Below are 23,565 nucleotides of genomic sequence, written 5' to 3' on the forward strand. Positions count from 1 at the left end.
CCCAATCTCTGTCCTAAAGTCTACAAGACATCCTTGGTCATACTTGACAGTTGTTTTCATGACATTCTTATCAGCATAAGGCATCTGGGAGGTGCTCTGTCTCACTGTTAAAAGATGCTCTGCCTAGCCAAGGAATAGATCCAGTCCTCACTCTTGACAGGTCTGCCACTATCCCTGAACATGTGTCTCTTTAAAACATGATTAAATTATCCTAGAAAGCTTGGCTTGAGGAGTACCAGATAAGGAAAATTCAAATCACATCACCTATTTACAAGAGACCCTTAACTCTTTGATTTCTTAATCTGCTCCCCAAATCTGGAGAAGCTATGAGTTTGACCTGCCCATATGCTAACCTGCTCTTGTGTAAAACAAGCCAAATATGGATCCTCCCATTCTTAAGAATGGCAAAGCTTAAGGCTGGAATGAAGGTTTTGGACTGGCACCTTGCTTCCCTGAACCCTCTTCTTATCTGCTTTCTCTTTGTGACTCCATTTTTCTTTGGGAGGCTTCTCCTGGCATTGTTGGGGTTTCCAGCAGCAGACTTTAAGTGGGCCATGTTTTCTACAAGGTGTCCATGAGGCAATTTCATATACCATTATGTATGTGCCTTGAAGTTGCCTGTCAATTCATGGCAACTGACCCAGCTTAGCTTCCAAGATCAGACAGGATCTGGTGACTTTGGAATATTTAGATGAGTTTTATGTAATTTGGGCCTAAATGTACATATCACAGAGATCAGTGATCAAGTCTGTAGTCCCATTCTTTTTAGATTAAAAATAACCAGATTTGTGTGTGCAGAGCTGAATATTGCTAAAGAAGATGAAACCCCTACACACCCTGTATGTCATTTACCCTACTTAAATTATTTCCCCTCCTCACCCTGCACATTGAAAGTGCTCTCTGAGGAAAAACATAGAAGTACCTGTGATATCACAATTATGCCTAGCATTTATCAGTGTGTGTGTGTGTGTGTTGTGCAATGGTGGTGGTAGTGTAAAAACCAAGATGACCAATTCTGTAGTTGGTTTCTTTTGCCTGTACTTTTTATACAAGAGTTATTCTGCTTTAATCTTCAAGATCACATTCATTTCCTGAAAATTCCATTATATAAACCACTCCCATCAGTGCCACAGTCTCCCCCAACCATGCAAGTAATATAACACAGAAAAACATAAATCAACACTGTGCTTCGCTCCAGTTTATTAAAATGCAAGACAAATGAGTCCCCGACCCCTGTGTTAAATATGAGCCATTGGAGAGCCAAGCCCCATCTCCTTCCCCCCATTCTGGGCCTTGCCTGCTCCCTGGACCAAACACCCAGCTGATCAGCACAACCTGTGATGTGTGTTGAAGAGTTCTGAGCTGCAAGGTAGGCAAAGTTCACATACCTCCAGCCCAGCCAGTTGCAAAAAAGACAGCAGGCAAACATCAGAAATAGGGATCGTTCCCACCGTGCCAGAGCCAGCCTGGCAGCAGGGGCAGCCCAACTCTCCTATGAAAGCTATTCCCATGTCTGTACCCCCCTTCCCCCTTCCAATACTGATCTGAGGCTAAAGTAGCCCGTGTCAGGGTTTCCAGGGGGAGTGTCACAAGATAAATCCCTCTGCCCTCCCACCCACGGAAAAACTCCCTTCTACCCCAATCTGGAGTGTTCATGAAGTTAACACCAAGACTGCAGCCACTGGGCTGAGTAGTGCTGCTGGTTTCTCCCTGCTGGGCCAAGATTCAGCCCCAGCATCTAGCAACCCAGCCTACTCTTCAGCACACTCCACCCCACCCACCTTTCCAGCTGCTTATGCAAGGGCCCCTCCTCTAAGAGCCCTGGTGCCCCACAACAGAGGAGCTGCAACAGTGAGCCGTCCCAAGCAGGAAATCCCAGGGCAGGTCCTGCCTGTCCTTAATGTGAGACCTGTAGATCTGAGCGAGGGCCTGGACCTGGGCTAGGGAAACAGAGCAAGACAAACACAAGACAGGAATCCATGAGTCCCCATGATTCCCATTCTCACTGATGGCCTGCAGTGTGTAACCCATAATGCCAGTCAGAGTGCCATCGTAGGTTCTTAGTTTGAACAGTCATTTCCAGCTCTCCTCTGCCATCACTGGAAGTGAAGACAGTGGAGAGTGTGAGTCCAGCTGGCTCAAGCCCAGCCCTCATGTGCTATTGCCTTGCTCCTGCTCAAAGAGCACCATAGCCAGCTGTGCTCGGGAACCCAGGCCTTCTAAGCTGCTTTGCACACAGCGGTGGTACTGCTCTTCACTCAGCCGGGGGTTGCAGCTCTGTGGCCTGTACTGCTGTAGAAGGGCAGGCTCCACAGCACGAAAGACATGCAGGTTTGAGTACTTCACGAAAAGGTCATAGATGTCCATGGTCTCCAGGATATCTTCATTGTCCTGGGCATCAGCCGCCATCCGAGTGCGGGCCGCCATGTAGTCAGCATTGTAAAAACAAGCTTCATTGAAAGCATCACGGTCAAAGTGGCCAGCGTCTCGCACCAGGTCCAATCCAGAAAGCGGCGAGGGCTGATTGTGGAAAGCAATGGTGGGGTTGTAGCCCTGAAAGTGGATAGGGAAGAAAACCTGCCAGCTGTTGATGGTGTTCATGCGGCACCGGTTGAGGAACTCAGTGGTGACCTCGGTGCTTACGCCAGCCACAAAGAAAAGGGTGTCCACAGGGTGCTTTTTGGAGATGATGTCCATCACCTTGATCTGGGAAGGGGCGTCTGTCTTGACACTGATCCAAGGAATCTTCACCTGTGTGTAGCGCCGTTCGTATTCAGCAATACGGGCCTTCACCGCTCCAAAGACATCATTCTGAGCAACCTGCTGAGCCTCAAAAGGATCATAGATGAAAAGGAAGGTCAGGACAGCATTCTCTGCATTCTCAAAAGCTGCTGTGGCATAAACCTCTAGGAAGCGTGCAGCATAATCCCGCTCAGCTGCTGTCAGTGGCAAGATGACGTTCACCCGGCTAGCCTCTGTCACATAGGGCATAGGAATGATCTCTACCTCGCTGAGAGGGCGCAGCAGGTGTACCCTCTTGGCCAAGGAGCGGCTGTGCCCCTTCTGGGTCACCACCTCCAGCTGCAGGTCTAGTGTGTACTCCATGCCCCGTGTGGGGTCAAAGCGGCGGTAGCCATTCAGCAGCTGCTGCTTGCGCACATGTAGCACTGGCTGGTAACGGCGGTTCAGCTCTTCCACTGCTGCAGTGACCACGTCTGCAACATCAGCGGCATCTGCCCCTCGGAGCTCACACTTGGGGGCCCCGTCCACACAGGCAAAAGCCGACTCTTCAGTAAAGTAGTCCCACCGAAGCACCTCAAATCGGGTCTTGGGCTGGAAAGGGGGAGCAATGCCAATGGGCCACGTGGCACTCAGAGCTCCATCTGCTGAAAGGCTGCTGGTATTCTGGATCTCCAACTGCAAGGACAGAGGGATGGGAACAGAGAGTCAAAAGAGGCCCAATAAAACTCATACAACCCACACAACTCCAAAAGAACTAAGCCTGGTGCATGTACATCCAGACACACTCCCTATGGTTAAGAGCAGTTCCTACTTCTATTTCATTTAAGGGCTAAGTCTCTGCAAGCACCCACACAAAAACAGCCCTCCATCAGCAATTCAGGTCCCATTTCTACACAACCTCTACCCTTTATCAGTTACACTTAGAATTTACAAAACAGGTTTTGAAAATTAAGCACTATGTAATCTTCATACGTTTTCCCTCATCAAAACACAGTCCTGGGAGAAGCCATTGTTACAGAAATGGGGAAAGGAGGCAGTCAGATAGTGCCTTCCTCCAAGGCCACATGCTGACTCCTGCTCTGGTCTCCAAGAGCCAAGAGCATTCCCAATATCTTTCTCTCCCAGTTCCTCAACACTTTTTCTTCTTGGTCAGTCACCTCACTTTGGGACCCTTTGACAGCACAGCATAACGAGCTCCCCCTGTGAATTCCTAAATTATGCGCAGGCATTTTTCCAGTCTTCCCCAAATCAACAGGGCACTTATATTAACAGTGCATTTCACTACTTCAGCTGTCAGAAAGATTTCTGTGATGAGAACACCATGGGAAACTCCTTGCCCAGACGAAATGCCACTCTACAACAGGCACATGCTATTCAAGTAGCCATCAAGTAGGGAAAGCATGGACCTCCCACAGACTGCATCAGACTAGCATAGAGGAGCACTATTCCTGGTCTACTAGCCAAGTGAAAACATTTTTGTGCTGCCAAACCTTTACAAACTGTTGAAATTGGGCTCTTAATGCTGTGTGCTGCTGGTTTTGAAGGTCTGTATATAGTTTATTTATTTATGTTTGTTATTTTAATGTATTTTACGCAGTCTAACCATATTCACTGGAGTTAGGGATGAAGGACCCTCATGAATGTGGAAAAGCCACAAATAAAAAACCATATTCTTTTTAGCAAAGAACATCTCTCTAGGAATCTCTACATCCTCCAGTGCAACGCTGGTCAACATCTGCCAGAGATTGATGATAGAATTATGCTAGAGTACCTACAAATGCCTAGAGAAATGTTTTCTCTAGGAACTTCTATGTTCTCCAGCACAACTCTATGGTCAATTTCAGGCAGAGTTGCGCTGGAGGACCTAGAGATTTCTAAAGAGAACATATTAATCAAATCCACAAATAGTCAAAGCTGCAAAAGTCAAAGCCGCAAATGTGGAGAGCCAACTGTAATTGTTTTAGTATATGACTGTTTAATTCTGCAGTTGCCCCTCCATTTTCATGGACTTGGAAAACTTGCCTGTTTGCTGGCGGCAAACAGAGGGGAACAAAATAGGACGCTCACTGCTAATCAAGCCAATGGGGCTTGAATATCAGTGATTTTCCGTTTTCACGGGAGGGTCCAAAATGGATCCCCCCACAAAACAGAAGGGTGACTGTATATTTTATTCTCTCATTTAACCTTTGTAGTGTTTTTAACCTGTTTTGTTTTAAAATGTTGTTAACTGCCTTCAGTCCCATTACTGGGAGAAAGGCAGGATATAAACAAATAAAACAGTAATAATAATAATAATAATAATAATAATAATAATAATAATAATAATAATAATAATAGCAGCTAAACATCTATCCAACCTACATTGCATCATACGATCATCACAGACTGGAAGAATACATATGGAAATATATCATCCTACCACCTGGTGGCAGTATTGTCCCATATTGCTTCCATACATGCACTGTTCTTCTGCCAAGAACTAAAACACTGCTATAGTGAAACACACACACACAGAGTGTGTGTATATGAGAATGCAAGCAAACACATACAGAAGAAATGTAGCACAAGAGATCAGTCATGAATGGACTATCATCCTTAGAGGCTAGAAGCAGAAGCCCTGACATATCAACGTGTAAGAGCCATACTCAGACCATCTAACTATATCATCTACACTGACCAGCAGCAACCTTCTAAGCATTTAGAGGACAGTCTTCCCTGACCATAGATGGAGCCTACAGAGCGTAGCCTCCTGTGTATGTGAAATACATACTCTACCATTGACTTATGACTGTTTCCTCCCTCATGCAAAATGAACTCATAACTTCTCCATAAGCTGCTGTTCAGTCCTCAGCACACTTGGGACTTACAATTCCTCAACAAGCTTAGCTCCAAGTCACAGCACCATTCAATTGCATAGCTGTGACCTCACCAGTAAGCATACAAAAGTCAATAGTCTGATACCCCCAGTCTTCCTTTGTTTGCTAAAGCAGGCTCTAGTCCATATTAAAATGAAAGCATTCATGCATCCTTCTTGTTATTTCTCCATCATAGTTTAACTTAAGCACGTTACAGACTGCCCAAAACAGGCGGTCTCACGCCACTGCCGGTTGCTCCGCGAGGGAGCCGCAGCAGCCAAACCGCGCGGCTCCCTCGCGGAGCAAAAAGAAGCCCCCAAATGGCGCTTCTTCTTGCGCCCCAGATGGGATATCGCGAGGCGCTACTCGCACACTCGCGGTGTCATATCCGGGGCGCGATGTGCGGACGCTATGCGTCTGGCACGTAACAATGGCAGCGCCCGTGTGTATAAGGCGCCGCCATTTTTACGCCCCCGTCACGTGCTGGGGGTGAGGCCGGTGTGGACGCTAGGTCCTCGGCCAACCCCTAGCACGTGACGGGGGCGCCGCAAAGGCCCATTTGTAATGGGCCTTATCCTCCTTCCTTGGGCAGAATAGTTAAGAATTCCTGAGTCTGAGGCAAAGTTTCATTTCTTCACTTGTTCTACATAAGCTACTTTGGCCACAGAAATTTATATTATCTCTGGAGTCCTGATGCAAGATGGAAGAGTTAGCATGGTGAAAACCATTACATTTTGTCATCAGCAAATTATAGATTTTCTCAATTTGCTGCCACTGAAGACAAATCGTGAAACAGTGTGTCTGAAGAAATGGGCAGAAATCCATAAAAGCTGGTGCTAAAATAAATCAGTCTTAAAGGTGCTGCTAAATTCCCTTTCGTGTTGAAACATGTTCAGTCTTGGGCATATGAGACAGACCATCTTCATTTAAAACAACACATGGAAATCTATTTTAAACATCCCAATTTTGGGATAAAAGTAGGATATAAACAACAACAGTTTAATAACAGCAGCAGCTGTTTCAGATTGCTAGTCTGTATTAATGTTTTACTGATATGCAAAGATAAAACACTTGTACATAAATCTATCTATGGACAATTGTTTTGGATCACTCGTCCCTCCCCATTCATGGACTTGGGATCTGCAGTTTTGGTCCTACACAGATGGCAAGTGGGGAGGGACAAAATGAGCCATGTGCCCAGGGCGTGCGCATACCAGCACACACAGGATTGCAGCCCATTATAACCAACGGGGCTTGAATATCTGTAATATTTTCAATTTGTGGAGGTGTCCAGAATGGATCTCTCGCAAATTAGGAGGGGTGAGCGCAACCAATATAAAATGGCTTTTCTGAAAATATTAATAAAAAATAAAATTGCTTTGGATCAATATCTACTTGTTTTTGCTTCTTTCTCTGATTAATAAAAACGTGTCTGCATATGTATATGTGTGTGTGTATGTATCATAATTACATATTTCTTTTTATATATTTACTGTTTCCTAATTTTTTCTGTATTGTTAAAGATAGGCTTCATTCTGGTTTAGGTGTTTGTTATTATACTGATGTTTACAGTTAACAGTCGCTAAATAAATAAGCATTATTTAATTTATGAATCTTGCTTAAGAAATCTGACCTTTGGCTTTGCCCTTGAAGGGCTTTGCCAATGGACTTGCTTGGGTTATTATACTACTTAATACTTGGAAGGTAGGTAGATTTAGACATGCTGCCTCCCCTAAACAGCATGGTTTCCACTTATTCTAAGGCTCCCAAGCTCATTTGGTTGAAGGCTCCCTCTTTTCTCCCCAGTCTTTAACAAGCAGATTTTAGACTAAGGTAGGAAGAAAGTGGTAACTCCCCTTGAATTAAGTCCCAGTCTGTAACACTCAGGAACAGACCGGGCACGTCATTTACTAGTAGGGGGTGGATTTGCCAACTGCAGCTTTTATCAACATTTACTCTTTTAAAAGCATTTTTTCACAGCCTAGCTGGGAAATGTCAATGTTCTCTAATTTGTTTTAGTTCCCAGACAAACACAGAGTTATTATTAAAGAAGACATTTTCATTAATTTATAGCATACTGCAATGGATTAAATATGGTTAGCCTAGACAAATTATAATTACCCTGATTAATCTCACTCTGATGTTTATCTGTACTCAGACGCCACCTGCTGTGCTAAAATCGCACCTTATGTTGGGGGTCAGCTGAGCACACAGGACTTTGCTTCCCCCCTGGAGAGCCCTTCAAAAAAGCCTCCAGTCTCTTCACCATTCAGAAAGTAGTTGAAATACATATGGGATTTTGAGCTCCCAGGATGCACTTTTAGGGATTCAAAACCTCATTCTTGACTTTACATGTTCTTTCCTCCCATTTCTTAGAAAAATAAAAAATAAAAAGGTATCTCAGAATAGGTTTTCATTTTCCATTAAAAGCTTGATTATGTATTATTTTCATATGGAACACCCGATGTACCAGCTAGCAGGCCTCTACATAATAAAATAACTTAAAAACACATTATAATCCAAGACAATATTCAAATATTAATTTACCACAGTATGAAGGAAATTAAAAGCCAATGTGTAATACTAATCAATGTAATGAAATGAGAGTTCTAAGCATCGGTATGCACTTTAATTCCCTTTGATACTATTTTTCAAGCATGTTTTTACGTGTCTTAATGTGGTACTATTTCTATTTCATAAGCCAAAAGGTTAGTAGTAGAGTCTGAAGAAATCAAGAATGTCAGCAAATTCTACACTCATAGTATGTAGGGCTGCAGACTATGAGTCAAAGTCCATTCTGATGGCAGCCAATGCCAGGCCCGGCAATGAGATTAAGAGCCAGACAGCTGTCTGGATTAATCTTGCATTTTAACAAAAGCAAGCCTTCACTTCTCACTTCTTTTCCTGTTCTACCAGCATGTACATATGCGAGAGTTTGGTTAAAAATTCCATTTAAGGAAACTATTGCAACAATGCACAATAAGGTTCCATTTGAGATTATCAAGAGTTAGGAAGGTTTCGGGGTGGGTGATTTTAACTAAATGTTCTAAATATTTTAATTTCACCTATTACACTCTTTTTTTTTTTTTAGTATCCCAATTTAAAAGTGATATTTAGGAGTTTATCATTCCACGTAAATAACCTGGTTTACTTCATCCAAATTCAAGCCTAAATCGGGAGGCAGCCAGGTCCTACCACAAGGATTTGGCTGTTGAAGCTACCGGGCAAGTACATCCTGGAGCTTTCCGACTTGGAAAAATGGCCACCAGAGCTTGCCTGGGACCCGGGCTGCAGCCAGGCTGTACTCGCCTGGCAGCTTTGGTGGCAAAATCCTTGCAGTAGGACCCAGCTGCCTCCTTTATTGTGTCTTTCCTACTTAGGGTTGTTTCCAGGTATAAATAATCAGTAGCAAACAAGGCACTAGGAACCTCACTTCTCCACAGAAAAAAGTGGTGTGCAATCCTTCTGTGTAGATTTCTGCATATGAAAGCAATTCATCCTTCTCTTCTCTCTGTTCTCTTCCCCTTACATATGTCCACTGCCTTACATATGGCCATCCCATTTGATGCAACAAATGTGGCTGGAAATTGCAACTGTTTTTTTTAAGATGGGAAGTAGTGAGTGGGGAAAAGGGGAGAGTATATCAGCAAGCAAGGACACTCCCTTCTCCTCCTTCATGTTTTCGATGTGTGCCTCCAAGTCACTCTGACTTATAGCAACCCCATCATAGGTTTCCTTCAGAGTTTCTTCAGTTTGCCTTGGCCATCCTTTCCTTCACATCCAACTCCCTCCACAGCAAATTTATAGTTGAAGAGCAACAATTAAGGCTTAAATTTCTGTGTTGATAGCCAAATATGCAGACTTGCCCCCAGAGACTATGAATATGGCACAATAGAAGCCCAAATCTTCTCTCCCTTCCCCCGTTTAACTACAAAAGAGAGGGGGGGTGGGGGGGAGAGTATGTCTGTAGAGTGGAAAGATAAATAAGCAAGGCAGTTAGAAACAGAAACTGTAATTATGCTTTGTATTCCTATCTAGAATAGGGCTGAAAAACCTGTGATGCTCCAGGTGCTATTGAGTCTAACACCCATCACTCCCAGCCAGGAAGAACAATGATTAGATAATGGGAACTGCAGTCTAACTTCTGGAGGGCCACAGTTCCCAAACTTTGATTTCAAAAGAGAAAGAAGTGCTAATATTGTCAATCCTAGACAGAAATGTTTCTAATAACCTTGAGCACAGATGGGAAACGTTTTCCCTTGGAGGCCACATTTCACTGGGAGCAATCTGTCCAGGCCAAAGCAAACAGAGGACAGGCCCAGCCAAAGGGTCACAGGGCATGGATAGGTAAAGGAGGAATGAACTCTATAGTTCTAGCCTACCCAGCCTGACTGACTTTCTGATAAATTAATGAATCATGACAGTAAGACCAGAGTGAAGACTTACAAGATTTTTGCAGATCGAGATATACCGTATATACTCAAATATAAGTCGTCCTCATGTATAAGTCGAGGGCAAGTTTTGGGGCCAAAATTATAGATTTTGATATGACTCGTGGATAAGTTGAGGATAAAATTTAGGGCAATGCAACAAAGGATGTAAAGGACGAAGTTTACTGTCTTCATACAGAAATGTCTTATTCAGAGCCTTCTAAGCCCAATTCCTCTTGGCACTTTTAAGGGGAAGCACCAATGAGGTGACACCACTGCCATTTTCCCACCAAAGCATTCAAAAAGGCCAGGAGCAGCATCATGGTGGAAAGAGCAGAAGGGACTGGTGCTTTTTTTGGGTGCTTCCAAGATGAACTAAGCTCTTATTTTTTGCCACTCTACTGAGAAGGAGAAGAGTTAAAATACACTACTTACATTGACCCATGGATAAGTTGAGCCAGCTTTTTGGGGTCAATTTTTTGACAAAAATTTCTAGACTTATACATGAGCATATACAGTAGACACTCCCTTCTTACTTGGAGCTGCTGAATCTCCTGATATGTATGCTCCAACTCTACACGGGCAAAATGTCTGTGTAACCGATACATTTGGACAGGGTCCAACACAGGATGAACAGTGAATGCAGAATTGAATCGTGGATCATTCTCTCTCTCGGGATCTGTGTTCTTTCCAAGCTCAAAGTACTGATAACGTAGGCCCTGGAAGAAGAAGTACAGAAACAGTTCAGAATAGAAATGTCAAGTTATCTATCCTGATACACCCACCCATAAGTTGTCCAATCTAGCTGTAAGAAAAACCAGCCATTTTTAAACAGAGTTTTCTTCTATAATGCAAGGGTGGTCAAGAATTCATCCCTTCACAAGCAATTTTCTGTAGCTCTCTTGGCCTTTTTAAGTCTGCTCTCTTAGATCCAGGCACAGTCTAGCCTCTCTTTTCAGAGAATAAAAAACATTACTTTTTCTTGTTGTGCCTTCAGAAATTAAGCAGAAATTTAAGCAAGTTTTATTTGCTCTAGGCTGGTTTCTTTCTGACTGCAACATGCGCTTTCAATTGTCTTTTGATATTGCTGCTGTTTGCTTAGGCTCCTTGCCTATCAACTTTCAGATAGGTCAATACCGTGTGCATTGCTTTTACTGGAAACTGCACTGACAGCCTCTCTGGCCACTGACATTCTAACACAGAAATTAGCTTAGGTCAAAGTGGGGGCAAAGCCTTTTTTTGTCCCAGAAAATTCAAACACGTTATATTTTTCATGGTAAGCTGTCGTATACACAAAAATAGAGAAATGCATCCCAGTATCTGAAGATCATATTAATCTGTAATATTAATGAGAATAGATTTCTGGACTAAATATGTCAGTCCAGCACTCATTTCAAATGATGAGTTATCCGCTTTCTGAAAAGAGTCAACTGACAAGATAAAAAAATAAAATCACCATAAATCTGTGTTGACTGATGATGCACCTGGGGTCTGGTCAAGCACTGAGAAAACTGTGAGCCCTTGTGCAATAGCGTGAACTAGGCAGGCGTAGTGACTGCATGTTATGGCTGCTACTCATGTGGCTGTACCTCCTACATGAGGTAACATTTTAATTACAGCAAAAAAGAAAACCTTGTACAGTATTCTTACAAAACTGTACTCTGGTGCCCTCTCTCTCACACACAAGGACATTGTGTCCAAAAAAAAATATGAAAATGCTTCCATGTGCCATAGCCCTCAGTGGATAAAGAGCAGGGGCTATATCAGCAGAACCAACTCTCACCTCATGCTCTGCTACACAGTCCACCCCTGTGTAGTCAATGATGCAGCGCCCCAGCCACTCATCAGGGCGAGCACTCAGGATATCATTCCGGCAGCTTTCCAAATGAGGCTGCAAGCGCAGAAGCAGGGCTCGGGAAAGCAGGTAGCCAAAGCCGCCATAGCAGTAGCGTCCTGGCGTATCCCCACCAATGAACTCTTCTGGTCGGCCCATGTAGAGGAGGGTGTCAATGCTGAGATGAGAGGCCAAGCGGTTCACACGATGGGCTTCTGTGTAGGTGTCATCCTGCACTAGGAAAATCCAATCAAAGTCTGCCACATAATGGTCTAGCACGTATTTGACGGTCTGGTACATGTTCCAGATAGGCCTCTCATCACCATGCGTCACCACCATCATGCCATGTGGTACTTTACGCCCTCGTGTGCCAGTGAAGTAGACCAGACGCTCCAGTCGGTGGCCCAAGGTGCGATTAACTGCCACAGCCAGGGAGTTCAACGTGTTCTTCGAAGTCAGTACCCCGACAAAGAGACGTTGCCGCATGCCCAGCTCTGTGCTGATATACCGGGTCCTTTAGAAATAAGCAGTACAGACCAAAATGAAAGATGAGGCAGCTGACCAGGGACAAGAAGATACCTTTACTTCCTGCACCCAAATCTTTATCTATCAAGGGAGGATAAGCTGAACCCTGTGTTTCTAATTCCTCTGGAACATTTGAAGAACAGGAACTTTGCAATAACAGATTACATGAGAAAAGCCCTGTTCAATCAGACCAAAGGCCTATCTAACTAAATATCATGTTCACACAGTGGCCAACTGGTTACCTGTGGAAGACCACAGTAGGGCATGATTTCAACAGCACTCTCCTGCCTATGCACCTCTAAAAATGATATTTGGACTGGATGGCCCTTGTGGTCACTTCCAACTCTATGATTCTATGATTCTATATGGAAAGCATGCTGTCTGTGGTATTGGATACAATCCACTAGTGTCCAGAGTCCTGAAGCCACACTTATTCCCTAAAATCTTTAGCTCCCATACATGTATATGTTGCTGTGAAGACAGGAGTTACTGTCCTGTGATACAAATGCATTGATTTGCAGTGTGTTTGCACACAACTGAGAAAAGAGTGGCCACCTCGAGGCTATTTACATATGTTTTCAGCCAGTCAGGAGGGGGAAATTGCAAATGGGTAAACAAAGGCCTGCTTCGTCTCCACCCCCAATATTTACACCCAGACCATACCCACATGGAAAGCATAGAGGCAACAAGGAAGCAGTTCCCAGATTGCCATGCATGGCCACAAAGAGGAATCAGAGAGATAAAGATCAAATAGGGCCTTAATTTCCAGTCATAATGGAATCTTAAATATATGTTACTTCAATTGCTCGTAGACATTACCTTTATCTCTTAAACCTTTTTACATTTCTACCCTGCACATGTCTTTTGCACCTATTCTGTAAATGGCCAAAATGTATTACTACTGTTGTTGCTGCTTCTGCTGTTGTTCTTGCTTTTACATATCTTCAAGTTGATTCCAACTTGCATCAACTCTCTCCTAGGAGCTTCTTAGACATATTTATTCAGAGGAGGTTTGCCACTGCTCTCCACTGAGGCTGAAAGAGTGTTACTTGTCCAGTGTCCCCCAGTGGGTTTCCATGGCGGGGCAGGAAACCTGGTCTCCTAAAATCCTAGTACTATACTGCAATCACTATACCACACTGGTTATTTTAACTCTCTTAATATTACTCTTACTGCAAAAATTAATAGTCTTGTGTGTACTAGCAATATACTACAGAATGCATCCAGGGCATTCATCAAACCTCAAATGCATAAACACTGCATTTTAACTGTACAAGAAACAAACACACTACCTTGTTTGTAGTTCTGCTTTAGACTACTCTGCCAAGACCTTATTAAAAGCCTATGCTCTCTGAAGAAAGATATGAATCTAACAAGCTGAGTCATTAAAAGTGGAATAAGAAAAAGAAGAAACCAGTCAGTCTTCTTGTACTTTCCCAAATATTATTGTTTAAAATGAGTTGCTAAATAACATGAGTGTCTATGGGAATCCCATAGCTGTCTAATGTGAGGGGAGGGGGGTGCAACTTGACAGGGACATCCTCAAAAGGAACCAAAAATTGAGATGCATCATATATTTGGTCCACCAGTGTCCAAGCATGACCAGCAATAACCTGGAGGAGAATCCTTAGTCAACATCATCCAATCAGGAGTAATGCATGCCAACCGTCAGCACAATATGGTGTCAGCTCTTTACATCTCATCAACATCAAGGAAACCACAGCAACAGACCAGTGTGTGCTTGATGCCCAGTTATTTATATATGCAACACACAATTTCATAAGACTGCACTACTAGACCCATTTGTGATTCTGACACAATCTCTCCCCTCATATCAAAAGAAAGGGGTGGGGAGGAAGAGGTTAGGAAAGGCTCTCCCCTATGCACATTCTAGGGAGATACTGTGTACCAGGCAATGCTGTTCACCAGTGTTCTCTACCCACTGCCCTCTTCCTCTGAGGAAATTCCTGTTCCTTTTTTTGATTCACTCATTTTCAATCGACAAGATGTGGACCTGTTTTCAACCCCAGAAAGAAAGCACCCATGAGAACTAGGATTTACCAGTCAGATGGTCAATACCACTCTTTACCATTCAAGTGCAGTTTCTAAGCATGTGTGTGTATAAAAAATAAGTGTTTTAGGTAAACTGTAAACTTCATTCAGCCTGCATGTCAGAAACCCAGCTAAACAAATGTGTAAGATGCCACAGGGGGAACATAATGGTCAAGCAGATCCCACTTGACCAGGTCTGAATCTGTCCCCTTTGTAACCAAACACGAAGCCACCTGCAACCTCCATCAATACACAGCCCCCTTGGGAGCTAATCCTAATCCCCAGATGAGTAGAAAGAGGAAGGAGTGGGAAACAAGTAAAGGAGAGTGTCAAAACTAGAAACTCAGTGCCCAGGATTTCTAGTTTGTGCGCTCCCATCACAGTTTACTGATGCAATTTCATGTCTGGCTAAAATATCTGTATTTCAAAGAGGTAGGTAGACAACACTGAGGTGGAGACTATGCAATAATAAAATGAGATGTACAAGAGTTGGACTAGTTAATATGAGGGAAGGGAGATTATCTGACTCACTGTGCAATCTTAGAGTGCAATCTGGAAGGCAGGTGGCCTGTCTCTTACAATTAGCTGCAGGTTTTAATTATTCAAATGCAACAGGAAACCATTCCTACCCACCCACCCCATCTCTACCCTCATGCACACAGTGAGCTCATTCAGCCCCTCCACTTCCTGCCCGTCTCCCTGCTTCCACACTTCCAGCAGGGGACAACACAGGCCATTCAATCTCTCTCATCCCTGGGCCCCCAATCCCTACCTTCAATCTCAAACAGCACATAAATATGGAGTTTGGAGCACACACAGAGAAGCAAAGAGGAATGCTGAGAACCGTGGTGAAAGGGGCCACAGAAATACAGAGGGACATTTCAAGCAATATATTCCACCCTCGTCACATTCTCATAGGGAATTAGTTTGGGGACAGTTATCAGCAATGAAAAAGTTGAAAGCAGCACTTTACAGCTGGGAAGGTATGAAATTAAGAAATGAACACATTCGGGAGAAATCGGCAGACAAGGAAGGGGTGAGGGAGAGAAAAAGACAACAAGCACATGGAAACTGACAGAGAAAGAACATGTTAAGGGTAAGAACTCAGCATAATTAAAGCCTTCAGAGGAACAAAACAATTCTACAGAAAAGAGAAGAAAGGCTTAAGAAACAGAGGGATACAAAGTGGTAAGAGCTGGAGCCATGGGACCTTGTCAATGGACAGAAGGAAGCATTAACCACAAGTATCCCAGGACAGTGAAGAGGTTTGAGCATTGGACTAGGACTCTGGAGACCAACAGTTCAAATCCTGGCTGGGCCAAGGAAACCCCTGGGTGACCCTGGACAAGTCACACTCTCTCAACCTCAGAGGATGGTCATGGCAAACCCCCTCTGATGGAACTTGTCATAAAACCCTCATAAAAAGGAACTGAAGAACTCACAGAATCTTCCAACTGCACAGCCAGTGTTCATCCTTACTAAAGGATTCTCAGAGCTATAGTTCAACAATAGAAACTTTTCCAAGCACTGGGGACTTGGGGACCAGCAAGGCTCCTTCTCTCTGAAGGGCTAATGCACATAATGCATTTTCAACTCTGAGGAGACTGCAGCAATTCCAGGATGTTGCTCTCTTTCACTGTCAAAGCGTGATGTCTTTATGCAGTCTTTGGGACCAACTCTACATTCAGAGATTGTGGTTCCAGGCCACATGAAAATCTCCATGTATACATATCAGTACAGGACTGGATCTATCTCTTGCTGGTACACATGCATAGTCGGGACCACTCAAGGAAACAGCAGGATGTCCAGACTGCTGATTATTTCAGTACAGGGTATCCCTGGGGTAAAGGCATATCTAGGGACACTTTGGGCCAGTACAGACTGGACCACAGCTTTGGCAAAGCTTCTGGCCTCTTAGGATGCATGCATCATTTAAACAGCATACCTCCAAAGTGACCAGAAGTAGCTTTATTTTGGCCTGTCTGTATGGGCCCTTTCTACACTTTGGCTTGTGTGTTGCAACACCTAATTATGACCAGGTCAGGACAAAGCTAATCACAAAACACGTAGAATGATCTCAGCCTTCCCAAAAGAAAGCACAGAAGATAAGATTGCAAACTCTCTCATGGTGACAACAAACTACAGCAGCAGAACATAAAGAAAATATAGCATCCAATAAGATAAAATATATTCCAAACAGCAGACCTAGGGAATGCACAGACACTGTTGGATTACATCTCCCATAAGCTCCATTCAACATAGACTACGGTGAGGGATTCTGGAAGCTGAACTCCAGAAAAGCATTCAGAAGGCCACATGTTTCCCACTCATGATCTGGAGAAATACAGTGCTACTTTACAAACCTTCCTCACTGTCCTGAACCCAGTTACTTAAACTTAAATTTCATTTCATAGATAACTGACAAAAATCCATATCTCTCTTACTCCCCACCCCACCATCCTCCTCATCACCCAATAGGCTCGCAGGAGAGGGACAGACTGCTCTTGCAGAGGTCGGCACTGATCACATTATGTGTACACTTTAAATTGGGCAGAGGGGTACATTAAATGTAATGCATTAATTTTAGCTTCATGACTATACTTCGGGACTTAGATATAAAACACTTACTTTTTACTAGTCTGACTGATTACACTTGCAATGATGCACATATCTGAATAATCCTCCATCTACCAGGCACTTCAAAAAGGAAAGAACTGAACGTCTATGCATGTTCCCCACAAGCAAGCAGTAGGAATGTGCTTATTTAAATTATTCATTTCTCACCTGCAGGCTCACTTTTTTCCTTGGAAGTACACAGCAACAACAAAGTGGAAGATATGCACATTCATGCTGGAAGAAGGGAACCTGCAGAGTTATAAGCAATTTTCTAGAAAGACATTGTAGGGGGCAGGCATAAAGGATCAGTTCTACTGACATTCATTTACACTCTTAAAAACACATCTATGACCATTCCTGTAGTGTTCCACTATAGCAAAGGAGTTCAAAACTCCTACCACAATTTACATTTTTAGAATGCCACCCTGCATTAATTAATGCAACAAACTTAACAGCTGGTAAGGAAAATGCACTTTGACAATGTCACAATACTTCCTTTTGAAAGATTAAACACTGACATCCCATCTTTTTTCCATAGCATTTAAGACTGTGGACATAGGCCAAGCATGGTGTAGTGGTTTGGGCACTGGACTACGCCTCTGGAAGATTCAATTCCACACTTAGCCATGAAAACCCACTGGGTGAATCTGAGTGAATCACACACTCTCAGACCCAGAAAACCCAATGATAGGTTTGCCTTAGGATCACCTTAAGTCAGAAATGACTTGAAGATACAGACCAACACAGGGATGCAATATCCCTGCAACATAACGGTTAATGTGAAAGAAAATGCCTGACTCACTTCAATAACCTGTACAGTGAATAGGTGTGAAATAGTAGCTAAGAGAATGAGCTGGAAATTTATTATTATTATTATTATTATTATTAACCTTTATTTATGAAGCGCTGTAAATTTACAGCAGGATCCTCGCTGCTGTGAACTCCCTGGGTGGTCATAGGTGGGTCACTCTCTCTTTCAGCCTCAGGCCCCCTGCCCTACCCTCTGCAATATCAAGGATATTGACCTGTTACAGAGTTACTATAGAGATTATAACTAGATAATGCAAACATTTGAAGACTCAATACAAATGTTAAGTATAATGTACAGCAAAGCAATTATATCAGATAGTAAAAAATAACCTTCTGAGAAGGTTCCAGGGAAGCCCAAGAAGTAGTTGCATGACTCAGCCCACAATCATCCACCCTGTTCAGAAAGAACCACAGACATCTTGCTCAGTTCACAGTGGCCATAGCCATCCCCAGTCTAGACCACCACCTTCCAAAGGAAGCTGTTCATACAGAACGACTTCCTGAATAGTAAGAGCTAAGCCCCTAAGCTTTCCTGTGGGAAATCATAAAAAGAGGGAAGTAAACTAAGGAGGGAAGAGATGAGGCATAGGAAGGGGGCTCAGAGATCCACAGCACAGCTTGGTAACATAATACATAAAGCAGGGGGGGGGGGTATGGTATATATACTATTGTATAGAATGTTTTTAAATGTTGTAAGCCGCTTTGATTGTTTTCACAAAAAGCGGGATAAAATTTTTATTTATTTATTTATTTAACATAACTCACATGTCACAACTGTTCTGTATACCTTTATCATGCCAAAAGCAAGGAAAAACCTTCCCCATGCCTACATGGTCTCAAAAACCATTTATAAAATGAATATATTTTGTTATTTGTGACTTCAACCATAAAAGGAAATGGCCTATGAATTCGAAGCCAGGGAATCAGAGTTGGATGGATTCAGTGTGCCACTGTTACTTGGCATAGATCAGTTTTTCACAAAGTGCACAGTGAAACTAAGGAAAGCACTAGCATAATACGTAATAATGCAGTAGTTCTCAAACAATTTACCCTTGTGGCCCCCCTTAAGGTAAGTCAATAAGGCCTTTGACAAGGTTCTCCTGACATTCTTGCAAACAAGCTTGTAAAAGGTGGGCTAGACAAGGTAACTGTTACATGGATTTGTAATTGGTTGACCGGCCAAACCCAAAGGGTGCTTAACAATGGCACCTTTTCATCCTGGAGAGAAGTGACCAATGGGGTCCAACGGGACTCTGTCCTGGGGCCAGTGCTATTTAACATCTTTATCAATGACTTGGATGAAAAGGGCATACTTATCAAATTTGCAGATAACACCAAATTAGGAGGAGTAGCTAATACCCTAGAGGACAGGATCAAAATTCAAGATGACCTGAATATACTAGAAAGCTGGGCCCAAGCTAACAAAATGAATTTCAACACAGAGAAATGTAAGGTATTACACTTAGGGCGGAAAAATGAAATGCATAGATATAGGATGGGAGATATTTGGCTTAACAAGCCCACATGTAAAAGGGATTTAGGAGTCTAAGTAGACCACAAGATGAACGTGAGTCAACAGTGTGATGCAGCAGCTAAAAAGTCCAATGTGATTTTAGACTGCATCAATAGAAGTATAGCGTCTACATCAAGGGAGGTAAGAATGCCACAGTATTCTGGTTTGGTCAGGTCCCAGTTCTGGGCACCACAATTCAAAAAGGATGTTGAGAAACTGGAGCATGTCCAGAGGAGGGCGACTAAAATGGTGAAGGGCCTGGAAACCATGTCCTATGAGGATTGACTTAGGGAGCTGGGGATGTTTAGCCTGGAGAAGAGAAGTTTGTGATATGACAGCCCTGTTTAAATATTTGAAGGGATGTCATATTGAGGAGGGAGCAAGCTTGTTTTCTGATGCTCCAGAGAACAGGACCTGGAACAATGGTTGCAAGCTACTAGAAAAGAAATTCCACCTCAACATTAGGAGGAACTTCCTGATAGTAAGGGCTGTTCGACAGGGGAACATACTTCCTTGGAGGTCTTTAAAGAGAAGCTGGATGGCCATCTGTTGGATATGCTTTCATTGAGAACTCCTGCAGAGCAGGAGGTTGGATCTTGTGGTTTCTTCCAACTCTATGATTCTATGAACATCTATATGCAGATACTGCACCCACCACCCCCACTTGACATAGTATATGAATAAAAATATTTTGTTTGTTTAGTGTGCATATTTTCATTCACACATTCATGTATATTCATATTTTAGCATTTTATAAAGAAATAGCTCTCCTCTTCCTCCTCCCTTAGGCAGATGCTCCAACTGCCCTCCTTGCCCTTCTCTTCCCCTCCAGAGCAGTTTGGGGGAAGGAGGTGGAAAAGGAGAAGCAGGAGGAGGGATCAGGGCTTCCAATCCTCTCCCACCCCATGCAGCAACTCTTACACTTTCCTGGAGGTCCTGCCCCCCTACTTTAAAAACCATAGTAGTAATGGATACCAGCCGAGATAACTTTTAAATGGGGGAAAAATCACAGAGGATAACACTATCCCAGTTACCAGTCATGCTGACTGTATGTTACTTCCAGTATCAGAGGTTGCATGCTTCTGTACATCAGCTTCTGGGAAACACACAGAAGAGGTACAAAATTCAAAGATATGGGCCCATGCTCTACTTGTGGGCTTCTTGTAGTCATCTGATCAGCCACAACCTTTGGTCTGATCTTGCAGGAGTCCACTTTTGTTTAATGGATGTGCTTATTATTTTCTGATCAGACAGTAAGGCACTGGACATAGGGCCTGGAAGGTACAAGTTCCAGGAGTAATTCGCTGTATGGCCTTGGGCAACTCATCACCTTTCAGACCATGTTCCTCCATCATATACCTCACAGAGCTATCATGAGAAAGAATACAATGCAAATTCTATACATATTGGGAGTATTTCACCAGTCTGCTGTAACTTCTGAATGAAGCACAGATGGACAATTATTTGTGTCTGCAAGCCAGCAAGTACAGTGGGCTCTCAACATTTGTTTAGGTTAGGAGCACAGGACTCCTGTAAAAGTGAAAAACCATTAATAATAAAAAAAAATTAACCTGAGAGAACACCCCTCTAGCAATCTCTAGGTTCTAAAGTGCAACTCTATGGACAACATCAGATGTAAGTTGACCAAATAATTGTGTTGGGGCATGTACAAACACCTAGAGGTGTTTTCTCTAGGAATCTCTACATCCATCAGCATCACTCTATGGTCAACACCTAACAGAGTTGTGCTGCTGCTGTTGTTGTTGTTGCTGTTGTGTGCCTTCAAGTCATTTCTGACTTTTGGCAATCCTAAGGCACAACTATCATGGGTTTTTCTTGGCACATTTCTTCAGAAAGATCTTGCCATTGCCATCCTCTGGGACTAAGAGTGTGTGGCTTGCCAGGGGTCACCCAGTGGGTTTACATTGACAAGCTGTGATTTGAACCCTCTTCTCCAGAGTCCTAGTCCAACTCTCAAACCACGACACCACACTGGCTCTCATGCTGGAGGACCTAGAGATTACTAAAGAGAATGTATTAACCAAATCTGTGAATAATCAAATTTGCAAATGTGGAGGGCTGCCTGTATACAGATTCATAAAGAGGTGAGAGAAAGACTGAAGCATACTCAGCCAATGAAGTCAAGCAATATACAGCTGGCCCTCCATATCTACGGATTCTTTATGCAAGAATTCAAGCATCCATGGCTTGAAAATATTTTTAAAATGTATAAATTTCAAATAGCAAAACTTGATTTAGCCATTTTATATAAGGGACACCATTTTATTTTACTAACCCTCCTTATTTAATGGGACTTGAGCATCCACAGGTGGGTGGCAGTGGGACTGGTACCAAACCCCAATGGATACAAAGGGCCCACTGTAAAAGAAAAGCACAATTGTTCCTGCAGCTCTGAGCACCCAAAGCCCACAAGACAAAGGCTTAAGCAGGCAATGTACCCCAGCAATATAAAAGAAAGACACAATTATTTTCTGTAGCTCTGAGCATCCAAACTGTACAAAACAAAGGAATATGAAAAACATTGGGGATGCAATAACTGAGTTTATATTTGGGAAGCAGTTTGCCCTTTATGTGTATGCATGTACACACACACACCCATCCTTCTCCATTTTCCTTTCCCACATAGATACCTGATTGTTTTCTTGGTAGCTTTGCCAGGGTTTGGGGGCTTGTAAGGCAGGACACGGGGCTCCCAGCTCTGTTCAGGGTCAGTGCCCAGGCCCCCGGGCACAGAATTGGGCTTGCGGGCCGCATTGCCCTGCCCTCCTTGGTGCTGGTGCTGCTGCTGTTGATCCAGGCCCCCATCGCGTAGGCTGCGCTGGCCGGGGCCACAGGGCTCTTCTACCCAGGTGACACTGAGGAGGCTGAGGGTGAACCCCAGGGACACCCCGACCACCACTGGCCCCACCGGGCGGAGAAGGGACAGGACCAAGGAGAAGCGCATGGCGCCCCTCTGCCTCGACGAACAGAGGTTGGGCTGCGAGGAAACCTGGGCACGAAGGAGAGACCAGAACATAAATACAACACATAATGAATATAATAATAATAATAATAATAATAATAACAACAACAACAACAACAACCCTGAATTAAGGGGCACTAAGGAAGGAGGGAGGAGTATAAACACAAATAACAGTAATGATAACAACAATAACCCTGAATTAAGAGGCTAATAAGGAAGGAGGGAAGGAAGGAGAGAGTGGAGTATAACTACAAATAATGGTAATAACAACAACAATAATCCTGAATTAAGGGAGCACTAAGGAAGGAGGGAGGGAAGAAGAGAACAAGGTATAAATAATAATAATAACAACAACAACAATATAGCAGTAATGACAACAACGCTGACTCTAGGGGCCACTAAGGAGAGGGTGAGGAAGAGGGGCGGCCTCTGTGCTCTGATGGAGGAGAGGGGCCCCTTCCGTCCAGGTAAAAAGGAGGCGGAGCAAAGAAGCCCCGGAACGGAAGGAGTGGTCTTCAGGGGAAAGGGGGAGGAAAATGGGAACGGACCGGCTCCGGCAGCGGACGCGGACGCGGAGAGGGGCCCTCCCCACCCGGAAGGTCACTGCAGGGGTTCGTGGGGAGAGCGGGGCTCTTCCGGCCAAGAGAGGCCAGGCCGAGGGGGGGACGAACCTGATGCCGGCTGCGGGTCCTGAGGAAAGAGGGGAGGGGCCGCTGCGGCTGCCAAGCAACGGAAGAGGGCGGGGTCCGGTCCAGTTCTGGGACCCCTGCGCGAGGGAGGGGCCCTATTGGCGCAGCCGTTCCATCCTAGCGCCAGGGGATGCGCGCGCCAGCTCGCGGGGGGGCGGAGCGAGCAAGCGAGCCAGCGACCCTTCCTCTCTAGTCTCCGCGCCACAGGAGCTGCTGCCGCCGCTGCCGCCGCCGGGCCCTTGCTCCGACGTGTCATCCGCGCGCGCGGCCCCGCCTCTTCCCGATTGCGTCATCCGCCCGCGGTCCCGCCCTCTTCAACCTTCTCCGCCAATCCCTGGCCGAAGAGGCGCTTTCGTCACCGCCCGATTTCCCAGCATGGTTCAAAGCGGGGCTGAGGCAGAAGGAGGGAGTCGCAGTGAGGCCTCCTCCGCAGCTGTGTCGCAGGGAGTGTGCAGTCGTTCGTTTTAAAAGGAAGCGTTACAAAGTGTTAGGGAGCCAAGTGCTGGACTCTGACTC

The 23,565-nt window shown here is 44.2% G+C and overlaps 1 protein-coding gene across 3 annotated transcripts; it reads right to left on the reverse strand.

Moving 5' to 3' along the window:
- Positions 1–1,183: 1,183 nt before the first annotated feature.
- On the reverse strand, positions 1,184–23,201 carry CHPF (chondroitin polymerizing factor). Of its 3 annotated transcripts, none has more exons than XM_089520485.1 (5): positions 23,032–23,201; positions 22,029–22,387; positions 11,811–12,375; positions 10,564–10,746; positions 1,184–3,417 (listed from the first exon to the last, which is right to left on the reverse strand). In XM_089520485.1, exons 2-5 carry the CDS (start codon positions 22,340–22,342, stop codon positions 2,152–2,154), a joined length of 2,328 nt encoding a protein of 775 aa, XP_089376611.1. In that variant the 5' UTR covers positions 22,343–22,387; positions 23,032–23,201; the 3' UTR covers positions 1,184–2,151. The 3 variants fall into 3 exon arrangements, with proteins under 3 accessions (XP_089376611.1, XP_089376612.1, XP_089376613.1); XM_089520486.1 differs by lacking the exon at positions 23,032–23,201 and adding an exon at positions 22,748–22,785; XM_089520487.1 differs by lacking the exons at positions 22,029–22,387; positions 23,032–23,201 and adding an exon at positions 17,223–17,278.
- Positions 23,202–23,565: the final 364 nt, after the last annotated feature.

This window comes from Sceloporus occidentalis, unplaced genomic scaffold (genome assembly GCF_023333645.1).
Source record: "Sceloporus occidentalis isolate IW3139 unplaced genomic scaffold, rSceOcc1.0.p SCAF_4, whole genome shotgun sequence".
NCBI lineage: Eukaryota > Metazoa > Chordata > Lepidosauria > Squamata > Phrynosomatidae > Sceloporus > Sceloporus occidentalis.

Excerpts from the sequence above, each read along its gene's own strand:
- CHPF (XM_089520485.1), bottom strand. The coding sequence starts at position 22,342 with ATGCGCTTCTCCTTGGTCCTGTCCCTTCTCCGCCCGGTGGGGCCAGTG. Across the intron at positions 12,376-22,028 it reads GCTACCAAGAAAACAATCAG|GACCCGGTATATCAGCACAG; the intron begins GTATCTATGTGG and ends TTATTTCTAAAG. Across the intron at positions 3,418-10,563 it reads AGGAGATTCAGCAGCTCCAA|TTGGAGATCCAGAATACCAG; the intron begins GTAAGAAGGGAG and ends CTGTCCTTGCAG.